The sequence below is a fragment of the Zootoca vivipara genome, chromosome 2 (assembly GCF_963506605.1).
Source record: "Zootoca vivipara chromosome 2, rZooViv1.1, whole genome shotgun sequence".
NCBI lineage: Eukaryota > Metazoa > Chordata > Lepidosauria > Squamata > Lacertidae > Zootoca > Zootoca vivipara.
The window spans coordinates 4314449-4331476 of NC_083277.1; the positions used below are offsets into that span (position 1 = coordinate 4314449).

General features: G+C 46.1%; 1 protein-coding gene across 1 annotated transcript; it reads right to left on the reverse strand.

The window, feature by feature from the left end:
- Window positions 1-261: 261 nt before the first annotated feature.
- Window positions 262-14136, reverse strand: LOC118080178 (vomeronasal type-2 receptor 26-like). The gene is made up of 6 exons (XM_035105107.2): window positions 13931-14136; window positions 11500-11791; window positions 9142-9351; window positions 5831-6058; window positions 2900-3026; window positions 262-1172 (listed from the first exon to the last, which is right to left on the reverse strand). Exons 1-6 carry the CDS (start codon window positions 14134-14136, stop codon window positions 262-264), a joined length of 1974 nt encoding a protein of 657 aa, XP_034960998.2.
- Window positions 14137-17028: the final 2892 nt, after the last annotated feature.

Sequence of the window (17028 nt, forward strand, 5' to 3'; positions counted from 1 at the left end):
GCTTCATCATGTATTATGAGATAAGAATCCAGTGTCATCAACAGGTTTACCATTCCTATCAGCCCATTCCCACCACGCTTCTGAGTAATACCCCTCCCCACACTCTGACTATACATAAAGGTCTGGTGACTTCTGTTTCAGTGTACCTGAAGAAGTGTGCATGCACACGAAAGCTCATACCTATGACAAACGTAGTTGGTCTCTAAGGTGCTACTGGAAGGATTTTTTAATTTTAGTTTTGATGTAAAAGTATGTTAAATATCAGATGCCTTCTTTAGTTTTCGTTGTGAGGTGCTCCTTTGTATTCAGATCAGGCCTGCGTAGAATAATGTAGCACTTGGGAAGGAAGATACAGCCCAGGAGCCCAGCACTGGAGGCCAACATAGAGAAGACCTGCACGGCTACCATGTATTTCCCCTTGGTGCTCAGGTAGGTGGGCACAAAGGACACCCAAACACTGCAGAAGACCAGCATGCTGAAGGTGATCAGCTTGGCTTCATTGAAAGCCCCAGGCAGCTTCCTAGCTAGGAAAGCCACCACAAAGCAGATGGCAGCCAAGAAACCCATGTAACCGAGGGAACTATAGAACAGGGCAATGGATCCTTCATTGCACTGCAAGACAATCTCTCCAGCGTGGGAGTGCAGGTCAGACTCTGGGAACGGTGGAGAAAGTCCCAGCCATAAGGTGCAGATAGCAACTTGGACAGTGGAACAAGAAATGACTACAGTGTTGGCCAGACGTTTCCCCAGCCATCTCCTCATACTGTTCCCTGGCTTAGTGGCCAGGAAGGCCAGCACTACAGTGATGGTTTTAGCCAACACAGAAGAGACTGCGACTGAGAAGATGATGCTGAAGGCTGTTTGTCGGAGAAAGCAAGTCATTTTCCTTGGCTGGCCTATGAAGAGGAAAGAGGACAAAAAGGAAAGCAGGAGGGATACAAGGAGGATGTAGGAGAGGTCCCTGTTGTTGGCTTTGACTATGGGAGTATCAAGGTATTTGATGAAGATTCCTAGCACAATCCCTGTGGTTAAGGACAGTAAGAGGGCAAGGGAAGTTAGGAGGATCCCTAAATATTCTCCATAGTCGAGGAAGATGATTATCTTGGGTACACATTTATACTGTGCCTTGTTGGGATGGTGATCTTCTAGACACTTGGTGCAAAACTCTGCATCTGCAAAGAAGAAGAGTAATGTTTAATAGAGCTTTTCAGTGGGTTCATCCAAGGCCTTGAGCCATATCTGCCCTATTTGAAGGGATTATGTTGGCATTCAGGTTGGGTTGAGACAGTCACATATCACTGTGGGTCAGGTTGGGTGGCCCAGAGTAATCTGGCTGTTTCTGTGGAGAAAGCCACTTTGCAAAGCAACATTGGTCCGATCTATGATACCTCTCAACAGCTGTTGAACATATGCATCAATCATATAGCGCAGTGTTTCCCAACCTTGTCCCTCCAGCTGTTTTCGGACTACAATTCCCATCATTCCTGACCACTGGTCTTGCTAGCTAGGGATGATGAGAGTTGTAGTCCCAAAACATCTGGAGGCACAAGGTTGGGAAACACTGATATATCGTATAGGGGCTCATTCCCTGCAGAAAAGTCACATATGAAGGGGCACCCTGCAAAACAGACCCTGCTGCTTTTGGTTGGGTAGGGCAGAAGGAGGCAAACTGTGTCTTCCTCACCTCCAATGATCCGTATACTGTTTTTAATTAGAATGTTTTTTTTTAATTCTAAAAAGTTCATAAATGTTAGCTCCATCTGTGAACTAATTCAAGATTGGATCTGAGGTGGGGGTGGGTGGGTTCCCCAGGTTGGCCCCTAGCTTATCAGGCCAATTGGGGGGCATGTTTTAAGGCTATGGAGTGGATCAGGGAGCTATGCTGAGGCCTAATAATCTACCATAGATCCATAACAGACTTCTGTAAAACATGCATTTCTGGATTGAGAATTTATACCAAAGAGCCTGAAAAGGCCATTGGCTGTGAGTTGACAACATGTACTAAGCCTGAGGAGCAGGGGGGGCTGGGAGGCGTTTAGTGATTTAGGTATTTCTATCAGACTTTTCAAAGAAGCGTAATTCACACACACACACACACACACACACACACACACACACACACACAATGTGCGAGAGAAATACAGTGGAACCTTGCTTGTCGTTCCGAAAAACATTAAAAAACCGGAACACTTACTTCCAGGGTTTTGGCATTTGGGAGCCAAATTGTTTGTCAACTAAGCCGTTCGAGAACCGAGGTTCCACTGTACAGTAGACGCTCGGGTTGCGAATGTGATCCATGCGGGAGGGACATTTGCAACCCGCAGCGTTTGCAACCCGCAACCCCGCATCTGCGCACACACGGGTTGCAATTCTGCGCTTCTGCGCATGCGCAAAGTGTGATTTAGCGCTTCTGCACATGGGTGAGTGCCGAAACCCAGAAGTAACCCGTTCTGGTACTTCTGGGTTCGGCATGGTGCGCAACCCAAAAATACGCAACCTGAAGCGTCTGTAACCCGAGGTATGACTGCACAAGTATATAGCGGCACCACCTTCTCCAGAGGATTGAGGGCAACATTGGGGGGGGGGCCCTCAAAAAAAGATTGGGGCCCCACAGTGTTTTGGCTCCCAGGAGTATATATTTGAAAGTATATATTAAAACAATATCATGAACACAATTTCACATACAAAAATCCAGTGAAATATATGAAACTTAGGAAACAGGAAGTCCAACACTAAAGCTCCCAGTCGAAAGTGACCTCATGGGTCATCCATTTCACCTCCTGCCTAAATCAAGAATTCTACTTGAAGCATACTAGCCCATCCTGCCTCGAAATGCTTTTAGAAGATGCCTGACTGGATTCTTCCCCAAGGGCTTCCCTTTTCTGCTGGTGTCACCCACCTTCCTGAGTAGAGATCGTCCCTTTTGCACAGGGGATGCAGTCATAGCAACAGATTGGCTTTCCTTCCTGAATCACTTTGACAAATCCAGGCTCACAACTTCCCACACACCTGGAAGTAGGAAGAGTCTAAGCAAAAAGACAAGGCGGGTCAATGAAAATGTGTTCAGGGTAATGTAACTATGTAAATAAGACATAGGGTTGGGAAGGGCCTAACTGGACCATTAGCCCCAGGTTCAACTTGAGCCATGCATTTTTACAGTAAAGTAAGTTTAACGAGAAGCTTGCAGTTAAATCGAATCCCGCAAGGCTGATACAACCACAATATGTTGTGGGTCTTCTCTGTTGCACACCCCAGCTGTAGGAATAGATCAGGGATCAGCAAACTTTTTCAGCAGGGGGCCAGTCCACTGTCCCTCAGACCTTGTGGGGGGCTGGACTATATATATATATTTGGGGGGGAGGGCAAATTCCTATGCCCCACAAATAACCCAGAGAGGCATTTTAAATGAAAGGACACATTCTATTCATGTAAAAACATGCTGATTCCTGGACCGTCCGCAGGCAGGATTAAGAAGGTGATTGGGCCAGATCCGGCCCCCGGGCCTCAGTTTACCTACACATGGAATAGATGTTTCTGTCAGTTTGCCTTTCTTAGTACAGAAAGTATTGATCTGATGTGTAGAGATCTTTCCTCTTTAATTCAAGAGGGTTCTGGGTGAAAGAAACAAGCAGAAGGTTCCTGATGTTTGGGTTATTCCTTCAGAGAAGCTGAGTACAGCTGGCTTAAACTGGTTCTGTTATCTCTTTCTGTCATGGCCACGTTGACTATAAAAGTAGGGCCAGAAGGAGCCTGGGTTTCACTTTCTCTTTCCATCTCTTTTTCCTTCTGGTGTGGTGTTCTGTGTATAGTATTAAATTTAGCTTTAGACTTATTATAAGTTACTGTAAAGGTAAAGGGACCCCTGACCATTAGGTCCAGTCATGACCGACTCTGGGGTTGCGGCGCTCATCTCGCATTATTGGCCACAGGAGCCGGCGTACAGCTTTCAGGTCATGTGGCCAGCATTACAAAGTCGCTTCTGGTGAACCAGAGCAGTGCATGGAAATGCCGTTTACCTTCCCGCTGGAGCGGTACCTATTTATCTACTTGCACTTTGATGTGCTTTCGAACTGCTAGGTTGGCAGGAGCTGGGACCGAGCAACAGGAGCTCACCCTGTCGTGGGGATTCGAACCGCCAACTTGCTTGATCGGCAAGCCCTAGGCTCTGTGGTTTAACCCATAGTGCCACCCGCGTCCCTATAAGTTACAGTAAGTTTAAGTTAAGTCTGGTGCAGCTGGATTTCTTATGGACAGTGCCAATCCTGAACGTATTGGATTTGTGACCATTATGGTCATTTGCCTTCAGCAGCAGTAAAGCTCTGCTAGATGAAATACACTTGCCTCTGGTCTATTTTGGGGGGAAATCCTGCAATGTGTTTGAGTTTTTGCTCTGCTAACTATGCACTGGAATTCTGCTCTGGATCAATAAGAGCAGAATTCCATGACAGTTTCTTGCAACTAAGAATTTCCCTTCAACTACCTTGAACTCTTTTAAATACTTGTTTATGGTTTATTCTTAAACAAATTATTAAATTCAATAAAAAACGCAACCTTTTCATTTGCTTTAAAAGGGTCTGCACACAGATGATGGGCTAGCCATCCCTGATATGAATATAACAACCATCTGCCCCTGCCCTGGGTTTGAAGTACACACAGTGGTACCTCGGGTTACAGACGCTTCAGGTTACAGACTCCGCTAACCCAGAAATACTACCTCGGGTTAAGAACTTTCCTTCAGGATGAGAACAGAAAGCGTGTGGTGGTGGTGCGGTGGTAGCAGGAGGCCCCATTAGCTAAAGTGGTACCTCAGGTTAAGAACAGTTTCAGGTTAAGAAAGGGACCTCCAGAACGAATTAAGTTCTTAACCCAAGGTACCACTGTATTCTCAAAATTTTGGGGGGATTGTCAATCCCTCCCACATTTAAAAACACCAGGCATTTGAGCAGTGCTGGGCCAATACATTTTGGCACCTGAGGTGAACCGCAAGAAGGTGTGTCCTCTCCATGCCTGCCAAGTCTCCCGCAGAAAATACGGGATACAGCACCAGAAGTTGCACTGGAAGTTGTCCGGCGGCCATCTTGGGGGTGGCCACATGGCGATGGCCATCTTAGGGGTGGCCATGTGGCCACCTCCAAGATGGCAGCCGCCATGTGGCTACCGCTAAGATGGCCGCCAGGCATGCGTAGAAGCTATTTCCGGCGCCAGCGGTGGCCATTTTCTGGTGCCCATAGATGGGCAAACCGGCACCAGAAAAATGGCTGTCAGCAGGAGCAGATTTAAGGGAGCTCAAACGGGAGACCGCCGGGAAATGGTAAGGAAAAACAGGGGGTTTCCCGGGGAATACGGGGTACTTGGCAGCTATGGTCCTCTCCATCATGGAATAAGGGGTGAGTGAAGATCTACATCAGGAGCAAGCGTGGGAGGAAACCAACAGCACCTCCAATTCTCCCAGAGGGGGCTTCTGAGGAGACGTCATATTTAGCCTCCAATGATCACGTGGCAGCAGCCACAGTCGATAATAATGCATTCCTTGGAGACTGGGTACGCTGTCCCTGCCAGCCTTGAGTTTGAGGAATCCTTGACCACCATATCTAGTTATTGAAATATGTGAGACTCTTACATGTAAGGAAGTACCTCCCCCCAAAAACAGTGATACCCCTTCTCCCCATACACAAGGGGCCCACCTTGGGTGTACCTGCTAGGTAGGAGAGCTGGGAAATGACCTTTGTCTGAGACCTTGAACAACAGTCCAGTGCTGGAGTTGACAGGAACACTTATGAAAGCTTGAGGAACATACAATGAAAAGAAATACATGATTGCCCCACCGCACCTGATTGAGCCACTCAGGCCACACAATGGCATCCTGGTCGATGGTGCACTTCAGGTCTGGCAATCCCTGTCTGTCGATACTCCCAAACTTCACTCTGAGGATGGACTTATTGGGGAACACCACCCAGTTCACAATGTCCAGGTCAGCTACCAGCTCCCCGTTCTCGTCCAAATACATAGAGTCGATGGAAGAGTTGTAGAACTGGGAATTTCCTAGGAAAGGGTGGAGCTAGAATGGTAGAGAAAAGAGCAGCATTTAGAACATGGGAAAGGACACTGACTATCCATTTCTGCCCATTTCAAGCTTGGAGCAGCTCTGACTTGGGGCTAGCTGCAGACTCAAATAGCTCAGTCAATTATGGTTCTCTCATTTTCTCCAATCTTGAATTCTGTTCTCCATGTCCTTCATTCAGCTTCATCAGCATCTTAGTGCCCATTTCTTCTAATGGACACTTCTTTGTATGTGGGTTTGGCTAGTATATACACAGTATGATACAGTGGTACCTCGACTTATGAACGACTCAACAACCGAATTTTTTGACTTACGAATGGGGCAAATGGCTGTGCGCTTACGAATTCCTCGACATCCGAACGGAAACTGTGGTGGTTTTAGATAGGGGTTTTTTGACTTATGAATTTTTAGATGGTGCTGCTTTGACTTACGAATTTTTCAGTTTCCAATGCATTCCTATGGGAAATCGTGTTTTCAATGGCGCTTTTCGACTTACGAATTTTTCGACCTATGATTCTGGGGCGTTACTGCTGGGAGAAGTTGTTTGCCCTTTAGTGCCAGAGTTCTCCGCTTCCCCTTCATTTTAAGGCTTAGGGGTGTTCAGAGAGACCCTTTTCCCGCACCGCCTTGGGCTCTTGCCCTCAGGATCCACCCCTTAGGTCGGGGTAACTTACGCCTAGTTCCCCGTTGTTTCCTACCCCAGCATTGGGTCTGCCTCGAGATAGCAGGAGCGCAGATCCCCACCCGATCTCCAGAGCGCCGTTCCGGAAGTGATCAGAAATAATAATAATAATAATAATAATAATAATAATAATAATAATAATACTTTGTTATTTATACCCCGCCCGTCTGGCTAATGAAAGTGGGAATTTCAAAGGATGGCTGTGCTTCCCTTCTTGAATTGTTTCTGAAAGTATGGATTAGGTAAAAAGGTAAAGGTAAAGGGGCCCCTGACCATCATGTCCAGTCGTGTCCGACTCTGGGGTTGCGGTGCTAATCTCGCTCTATAGGCCGAGGGAGCCGGCATTTGTCTGCAGACAGCTTCCGCGTCATGTGGCCAGCATGACTAAGCCACTTCTGGCGAACCAGAGCAGCGCACGGAAACGCCGTTTACCATCCCGCCGGAGCGGTCCCTATTTATCTACTTGCACTTTGACGTGCTTTCGAACTGCTAGGTGGGCAGGAGCTGGGACCGAGCAACGGGAGCTCACCCCGTTGCAGGGATTCGAACCGCCGATCTTCTGATCAGCAAGCCCTAGACTCTGTGGTTTAACCCACAGCGCCACCTAAATCAAACTAAAACAAATTTCTAATACGGACTCACAACACACACTTTCCCTCAAAGTTGAGTGCTTGGTGGAGGTAGTGGGGTGCCAGAACATAGCCAGGTGGATATTGCCTGGTATGGAGAAGGAAGGAAGACTTGGAGAGAGCCTGAGGAATGTTATCTCCCCTGCCCAAAAGAATTCCAGGTAAAAGGGAGCTACACATGTGATTGGGACTTGTTACCAGAAGGGTTGTGTTCTCTGAGGCCAGTGTAATGAGGCAAAAATTGGATCAGGAAGTGAGTTTGCAAATTCTCACCTTACCACTCCACTCCACATTCTCTGGCGATGAGGAGCTTTCTATGCCCTAAACCAGGGATTCTCAGACTTTTTCAGACTCTAATTCCAAGATGATGATCCCAGAATTCTACTGTCAATGGCCATGTTCATTAGAGATGTCTATGATGGAAAAGGGTGAAAGTGGAGGAGAGCGCACAATATGGTCTGAAGCTCAACATCGAAAAAACTAAGATCATGGCCACTGATCCCATCACCTCCTGGCAAATAGAAGGGGAAGAAATGGAGGCAGTGAGAAATTTTACTTTCTTGGGTTCCACGATCACTGCAAATGGTGACAGCAGTCACGAAATTAAAAGACGCCTGCTTCTTGGGAGAAAAGCAATGACAAACCTAGACAACATCTTAAAAAGCAGAGACATCACCTTGCCTACAAAGGTCCGTATAGTTAAAGCTATGGTTTTCCCAGTAGTGATGTATGGAAGTGAGAGCTGGAACATCAAGAAGGCTGATCGCCAAAGGATTGATGCTTTTGAATTATGGTGCTGGAGGAGACTCTTGAGAGTCCCATGGACTGCAAGAAGATCAAACCTATCCATTCTGAAGGAAATCAGCCCTGAGTGCTCACTCGAAGGACAGATCGTGAAGCTGAGGCTCCAATACTTTGACCACCTCATGAGAAGAGAAGACTCACTGGAAAAGACCCTGATGTTGGGAAAGACTGAGGGCACAGGGAGAAGGGGACGACAGAGGACGAGATGGTTGGACAGTGTTCTCGAAGCTACGAACGTGAGTTTGACCAAACTGCGGGAGGCAGTGGAAGACAGGAGTGCCTGGCGTGCTCTGGTCCATGGGGTCACGACGAGTTGGACACGACTAAACGACTAAACAACAACAACAACAAGTGATGGAAAATACTTGCCATGGTTGTAGCCTTTGAGCTTCCAGTCTCTCCCTCACCCTTGGCTTAGATCTAGATGAATATGCAGCATGTAAGGCACGTGCCATGGAATGGACAGCATTGTAGATTCTGTGGCAGTCCAGAGAAAGGCTTCTTTGCAGATCATCTTGGGGCAGCAGCAATTCTGTTTTCTCTCTCTCTCTGCATCTTCTCCAGCCTTTCACTGACAATGCACCTTTTAAATAGGAACAACTAAAAGCTTTGTCCCAAAACTGCTCGATAGCAAAGAACATGGGCTCAAAGTCATCATATTTGGTCCTTTTATTTGTCTCAATAAAGAAGGAAAAAATACCATGGATTTGTTGGAAAGATAAGCCACTGTACATCAGCTCAATGGAGACATCCCACATAGCTGTTGTGATCCAGATTTTCCCAATAATGGATTTCATCTCTCTGTCAACAGTATTTTGTATGGTTAGCATTCCATCTAAGAAATATGTCAACTCTGCATAGTAAACAAATACATGGACTTGTCTCCACTTGAAGAATGGAAACATATTCAGCCCTATCGTATTTGTATTCAGTCCTTGGATGCTTAGTGAGATAACAACACAAACATCACTTCGGGTGAGCACAGGTGTCAAGGTCTTCATGAACCTCTCTCCATCGTCAGTGTCTGGAGCAATGAGACCAATCAATGTCCATCTGAAGTGAAGGAGCAGCTTGACAATTCCTGGGTACTGGGCTTCTTCTTTGGGGACCATCCGGTAGAAAAAAGGAAACTGCTTCTTATCACTTAGAACATTAGAGACAAAAGCATAACTGACCTGCAAAGGAATGGAAAATTTGTGACTCACCTGAGTTCAAATCAAAGCCCAAATGTTTCCAACCCCAGCACTGGAATAATATTAGAAACATGGAATTGTAGTATTGGATGGGATCTTGAAGGTCATCTAGTCCAACCCCTGCAATGAAGGAATCTTAACATGCATCCTTGACAGATGGCCATCCAACCTCAGCTTAAAAACCTCCAAAGAAGGAGAGTCCACCATTTTCCAAGGGAGTCCATTCCACTGTCAAACAGCTCCTACTTTCAGAAAGTTATTCCTAATGTTCAGGTGGAATCTCCCTTCTTCTAACTTGAACTCATTGGTTCGGGTCCTGCCACCTGGAGCAGCAGAAAACAAGCTTGCTCCATCTTCATAGCTGCCAAGTTATCCCTTTTTTAAAGGGATTTTCCCTTATGCTGAATAGGCTTCCTCGCGAGAAAAGGGAAAACTTGGCAGCTATGTCCATCTTTCATGTGACAATCCTTTAGATATTGGAAGATGGTAATCTCAGAGCCTCTGTCTATAATATTTGAGAATTCCTGGAGAACAGGTGAGGTCCCTGCAGACTAGAGGTGGGCAAATGTTGTCCCCATCTTTAAAAAGGAGGTACCGGTAACTACCAACCAGTAGGCTTGACATCTATGCCAGGGAAAGTCCTAGAACAGATAATTCAACAATCTGTCTGTGAGCATTTATAAAAGGATGCTGTGGTTACTAAGACCCGGCATGGGTTTCTCAAAAACAAGTCATGCCAGACCAATCTGATTTCTTATTTAAATGGAATTACAAACTGGGTGGATCAGGAAAATGCTGTGGACATGGTCTATCTTGATTTCAGTAAGGCTTTTGACAAAGCCCCTTGTGATATTCTTGTAAAGAGGCTGGTAAAATGTGGGTTGAATGAGGTAACTGTTAGGTGAATTTGTAGCTGGTTTGTTGACCAAACCCATCATCTTGCGAAAAAGTGACAAGTAGGGTGCTGCAGGGTTTTGTCCTGGGCCTGTTGTTGTTCAACATCTTTATAAATGACTTGGATGAAGGAATTGATGAGGTGCTCATCCAATTTGTAGATAGGAGAACTAATAGCACATGTGGAAAGGATCTGGGGTAGCTTGTGATCCTAGTAGACCACAAGCTTAACACAAATCAACAGTATGATGCAGCAGCAAAAAAAGCTCATGCTATTCTAGGCTGCACCAACAGAAGTATAGTGTCTGGAATATTGTGTCCAATTCTGGGCACCACAAATTAAGAAGGATGTTGACAAGCTGGAATATGTGCAGAGGAGGGTGGCCAAGATGACTAAGGGTCTGGAGACCAAGCCTTATGCGGAATGGTTGAAGGAGCAGCATATGTTAAGTCTGGAAAAGAAGAGACTGAGAGGAGATATGATAGACATCTTCAAATATCTCAAGGGTTGTTACATGGATAATGGAGCAAGCTTGGCTCTTTGCTTAATGTTTTTTCTTTCTTTCCAGAAACACTAAAGCTGGTTCAAATTGAAAAATAATGTGTGATGGCATTTTGATGAGGAAAATGCCATGTGGATGTTGAAAAACATGTACAGTAGGAGCAACATCACACCCACCATAAAATGTTGTGTGGAAGCATTCATAGTCTTGTTTTGAAACTGCGCAAAAATATATATGAGTAGAGATGACTGTGTGAGGAAAGACAGAGGTTTCTGTCCTCCAAGAGCAGTGAAATTTATTTCAATTCACTGGCAATTCTCTGTTTAAAAAAGTGTCTCTTGTTGTTGTTTGTTTGTTTGTTTTGTTTTTTGGTTCTTTATAGTGAACCAAGGGAGAGTTGGATTAGGGAGGTCAATGATCATAAATAAAAAAGTTCTTTTCCTATAATTTTTCTTAAAGGAGAGACTAAAAATGAACTCGAATGAAAGTTTATTTTCAACATGTTAATATTGTGGTCTTTCTTTTGTGAATATTTAATGTATTAGAATTTATTGCAATGTAATGTTTGTATGAGATAAAGATGTATATTTGAAAAACAAATAAAAAATATTTTTTTATTTTATTTTAAAAAGTGTCTCTTTCCAGCATCGCTTTGGATATACATCCAACCCATTTGTGCATTCCCCGGATTTAGACTCAGCCAGCAAATTCCCCCACCTATCTCCATTCCTACCTGTGGGATTTTATAGGTGCCCAGCAAGCTTGAAATCCAGATGGAGTTTTGAGAGTTAGCCCCTTCCAAAACAGTGAATGCATTAGTCTGTCTTCCACAGTTGTAGTTTGGAATATTTGCCTGCCCAGGAGACAGCAGGTCCAGCAAGGCATCATAGGTCACCCTTCCATCAAAAAAGTTCTCATGGATGCTGTAGCCCAGGGTGATGTTGGGTAAGAGCTTGGGATTCCGATTGATCTCTTGGATGGCAAATGCAAAGGACAAGAACTGCCAGTATTTTGTGGTTCCTTTCCTACAAAAATGTACATATCAGATCATCCTTGAACATTCAGTGAATATAACAGATTTAAGTGGCTGTTTTACAAGCTTTTACAGATAACTCACCCTCTTGATGGTTCACCCTTTTGCCAACATTTTATTTTCGTAACTTTTTCCTATTTTCCTGACCATTGCCTCCTACATTTGTTCTCATAGAATCATAGAATCGTAGAGTTGGAAGAGACCACAAGGGCCATCCAGTCCAACCCCCTGCCGAGCAGGAAACACCATAATATACAACGCATGCAATGGAGTCTAGTGTACTCTATAGCGCAGATCAAGCGAAGTCATAGCTAGTGCACACTCATGCACACAAAAACACACATACATTCACATGCAGCTGCAGTTCAGCTGCAAACACACACAGAGGCTAAACACAACCTCCCGTTTCTAATAGTTGAAAGTATCCACCCTTCCCCCAGTTGTCCCATCAAACCTCACTACCTCTTTTTGAGGACCCCTTTCATGTTCTTCTCCCCGGCAGAACATTACTCTGCTCTGATGGCTGCTCATTGCCCCGTGTTTGCTCTGCAAACACCTCACTTCCCCCAGCTGCAGAGGACTGTGGATAAGCTAATGATGGCTGCTTCCAGACTGTGGCTATCTTGTGGGTGGGAATCCAATGGCACGCCAGCAAATTCCAGTGGCACCATTAATGTGATGGATTTAGGCTCAATTACAAAAAATCCCTCCAAGCCCAGAGACATTTTTGGGGGGTAAAGAAAGTGACAGAAAATATACTGGAAAGTGTGGGATAACAATTCCTCGATGGGATGTTGCATGACCTCCCTACAAGTGAATCAGAATGGGTGATATGGCCGTGACCTAGAAACAGTTGCCTTCTTTAAAATCTTAAGAACAGCCAAGAAGATGCTGAATGAGGATGTTGTACTTGGGCCAAGAAGCAAGACCCAAGCGCAAGAGTATCTCCCCACTTGCAATTCTCAGCTACAGGCATTGAGAGGCATGCTGCCTCTGTGAATGTAGAACATGATGACTAATATCCCTTGCTAACCTAATATTCCAGGAATATTCCCATAGGCATCGGAGTGAGAAAAGGATGCATTTTGCCTGATTCAGTGGGCTTTTATGTTCTTAGAGGGAGGTACTAGATAATGGGACATGGTTGACACTGTGGGTTAAACCACTGAGCCTAGGGCTTGCTGATCAGAAGGTCGGCGGTTCGAATCCCTGCGACGGGGTGAGCTCCCGTTGTTTGGCCCCAGCTCCTGCCAACCTAGCAGTTCGAAAGCATGTCAAAGTGCAAGTAGATAAAAAGGGGTAAGGTAAACGGTGTTTCTGTGCACTGCTCTGGTTCGCCAGAAGCGGCTTAGTCATGCTGGTCACATGACCCGGAAGCTGTACACCGGCTCCCTCGGCCAGTAAAGCGAGATGAGTGCCGCAACCCCAGAGTTGTCTGCGACTGGACCTAATGGTCAGGGGTCCCTTTACCCTTTACCTTTACTAGATAATGAGAGAAATCCTGGTAAGCGGGGACATTTGGAGCTCATGGAAATGTTACACACACACACACACACACACACACACTTTATTTGCATGCCACCCTTCCGCAATTCAAACCATGCTTAAGGTACTTACAACCATAGGAGCCAACTCCTAGGGACTGAGGTCCCTTCACCTCCCCCAATAAAATATTTGAGGGAGCTGCCCCCCATTGATGGGCATTGCTATTCAAATGATGCCCTTGTGCCACATCATGTGACAATGCAGGGTGGGGCTTACTTGCTCCCCAATATTTTATTCAAGTTGGCACCCCTGCTTACAATGTGAAAAATGAATAGCTGCAACATAACAAAACAATGAAGAAAACATTAAAAATTTGCAACCAAGCAGAACCATTTCTGCATAAATCACAATATCTAAAATCAAGATGTAAAAAAAACAAACCAACAGCAACACACGCACCCCTCCCACAACAACCCCGCCAAACAACACTGCAACCCAGGAGTCTGTTCAGCATCCTTAGCTTCAACACCCAACCACCTGGCCAGGTGTGAGGGAGATAGCAAGGAAGGGAGCATGTCTTCCAGAACTCACGGCCAAATGATAGGAAGCAAAGGACCCATAATTCCATCTCCACAAAACGACTTACCAAAGAAAGCTGGTAGAGGGAGGGCTGTTGAAGACATGAGCTCGAAATAAAGTATTTGTGGCAGAGATGACCCCGCTAATGAGGTGGTCTCCTGGCTTGTAATAATTAGCTGAGTCTATTCCATCCCTTTCCAAAGTAAGAGGGCACCTTGTCTTTTGCATCACACAGTCTGCATAAGGCAGTAGCAGCAGCAGAACCAGGGCCATCCTGGGTCTTCCTGGAAGAGCTGCCTCCTTTATGACCGCTCCCCTATGAAGAATTAGAAGAATCGTTTGAAGAAGCCAAAGCTTTTGTTGTGGTGACTGTGGTAATTCAGTAGCTTTCTTGATACTGCTGGAGCTATTATGGCCTGTCCTCAATCTCAGCCCAGGCTTTCGATGGCGCAGGAGATATTTGTGTGGCAGTCCTTTCTGGCTCAGATGCAAGACATCGCCTCATGTTGTTCTAATTTCCAGTGTATCTTTTAGCAGACTCGAAGTTGATCTTTGGACAAATCCCTTGGGCTTTAGTGAAAAGTATCAGCCTCCCCCCAATAAATCACTATTATTTGGATAATTATAAAGGGAAGAAGCATCACTTCTGTGACACCTGCAGGTGTGGCGCTGGAGAAAAACATGTTTGTAAAAAAAAGTTGACACCTGAAGTTCTGACATGAACATGCCAAACTTTGGTGAAATAAGACATTCATAGGAGTTTAATGTTTCCTTGGTCCATGGGGTCACGAAGAGTCGGACACGACTAAATGACTAAACAACAACAACAACAATATTTCCTTTTAGGATTTACCTGAACTATCATGGGTATTTGCATGACCTCCGACAGAGGCCTGTTGCCTACTTATGTTAGTATTTTAGTTCTTTTATAGCAAATCTCTCCCCGCTCCTCCCTACCCCCAGGCCCAGGAAAAAGGATCAAGAGGAGGCTTGACATAGAAAAACAGGATTTCTTCCCCCTCACTTACAGCAAAGGATTCTGGTTTACCACAATGGGTTGGGGAATTTCCATATACAGTCATACCTCATGTTGTGTCTGCTGCAGGTTGCGTCTTTTCGGGTTACTGACGTGCCGAACCTGGAAGTCCCGGAATAGGTTACTTCCGGGTTTGGCGCATCCGTAACCTGCTAAATCGCGCTTTGCGCATGCGCAGAAATGCCGATTTGCGTTGCGTGCGTGCGTGCGGAGATGCAGCGTTTCAGGATGCAGCCATTTCAGGTTGCGAACGGGCCTCCAGAATGGATCCCGTTCGCAACCAGAGGAACCACTGTAGCTGTGTATTGTGCCTTCAGCATGGCATATGATTTTGTGTCTTCACAATGTGAAGTTATGGTTAGAGTGATGGAATAGGACCTGGGAGGCTAGGGTTCAAATCCCCATTCAGCAATGAAGCTCTCTCTCATGTCTCTGCCTCCCTAAGGCTTGTATGATTGTTTGTTGCAGCAGCCTGAGCTACAAGCTCCCCAGGCGAATGGTGCCTCTGGAGCTGGCCAGGGGGTGCTAGTTGGGAATGGACAGACCAGTGGGAAGCCAGGCAGGCAGGCTCTGTGGTGGCCTTTCTTGTGCTTGCTGTGTGCAAGACCTGCTGGGAGCTGAGTGTTGGGTGCCGAAGGGGAGCTTTACACCATGCAGGCCTGGCAGCACCTCTCTTTGGGGAGTGGCATGACTCAGGTCACTCTTGAGAGTCCCATGGACTACAAGAAGATCAAACCTATCAATTCTGAAGGAAATTTACCAGATTCAAGGAAGCAGCTCCTCTCCCTACCTGCTGGCCTCTGAGACTTCAGGTGCCGGCTCTGCCCATGTCTGGGCACCAAAAGAAAATCTGGGCATGCGCAGAACCGATTTCTGGTGCCGCGCGGCTCTGCCCATGTCTGGGCACCGAAAGAAAATTGCTTCTGTGCATGTCTAGACATGCAATTTTCGGTGCCCAGATATGGGCATGTTAGGATTTCTGCGGTTTTGCTAACAGGGCAGAGCCGGCACCGGAAGCCACTTCTGCGCATGTCCAGACATGCGCAGAAACGACTTCCAGTGCCATGCCGCTGGGTGAGTCTGTGATCCCTTATTTTTCAATGCTGAACTTGACAGCCATGGACCTCACACAGGGATCCTCTGACGTCTGACAGTACTCAACAATGAGAACTAAATATGATGTCTGATTCTGAGTACAAGGGCTGTGAGAAAACTCACCCTCCCCCAATATTCTCTGTAGGAACTGCATGAGATATCACACAGTGCACCAAAACCCCAACAAGGCCTGTCACAACCTCTGAAATGCCCGCCAGAGAGGCCGCAGGAGGGTCTGATGGGGCCAGGTGCACCGTTTGACACCATGCTGCGTGCGCCGTGTCGGGCTGCGTTGCACCGTGTGATATCATGCATACGGCAGGCATGACATCAAACACATACACACTGGGCACCGCAATGTGGGTCGGAACCCAGGTGCACCTGGCCGGGAGACAAGAGTGCCATATGTAACTGGACCAACTGCTTTTTAATTTGAGTTTATAACTTTTTTCTAACAAGACCTGGGCCTTAGACTGGCTCTGCACTGGCCTGCATTGTACTGTAAGTGAATACTTGATGAATGTCTGGTTTTTAGCCCCTGGAAAACAGAATTCATGGCTAAGTTTCTTTGCAAAGTTTTCACATGTTGCATTTGATATTCATGGGATGAAATACATTGGGTACTTGCATATTGGAATACTTTTTAAAAATCAGAGCGTGGGCCCCCTCAAAACTGTGGTCCCAGAGTGCCCCCAGACCTTTCTTTGAGCAACCCCATGGGCAGCCAACTCAGGGTGCCTGCCTTACACAGGTACGCAGGCTGAGACCCTACCTGCCCACAGACTGTCTCACCAGAGTGGTTCATGCTCTAGTTATCTCCTGCTTGGACTACTGCAATGTGCTCTACGTGGGGCTACTTTTGAAGGTGACCCGGAAACTACAACTAATCCAGAATGCGGCAGCTAGATTGGTGACTGGGAGCGGCCGCCGAGACCACATAACACTGGTCTTGAAAGATCTACATTGGCTCCCAGTACGTTTCCAAGCACAATTCAAAGTGTTGGTGCTGACCTTTAAAGCCCTAAATGGCCTCG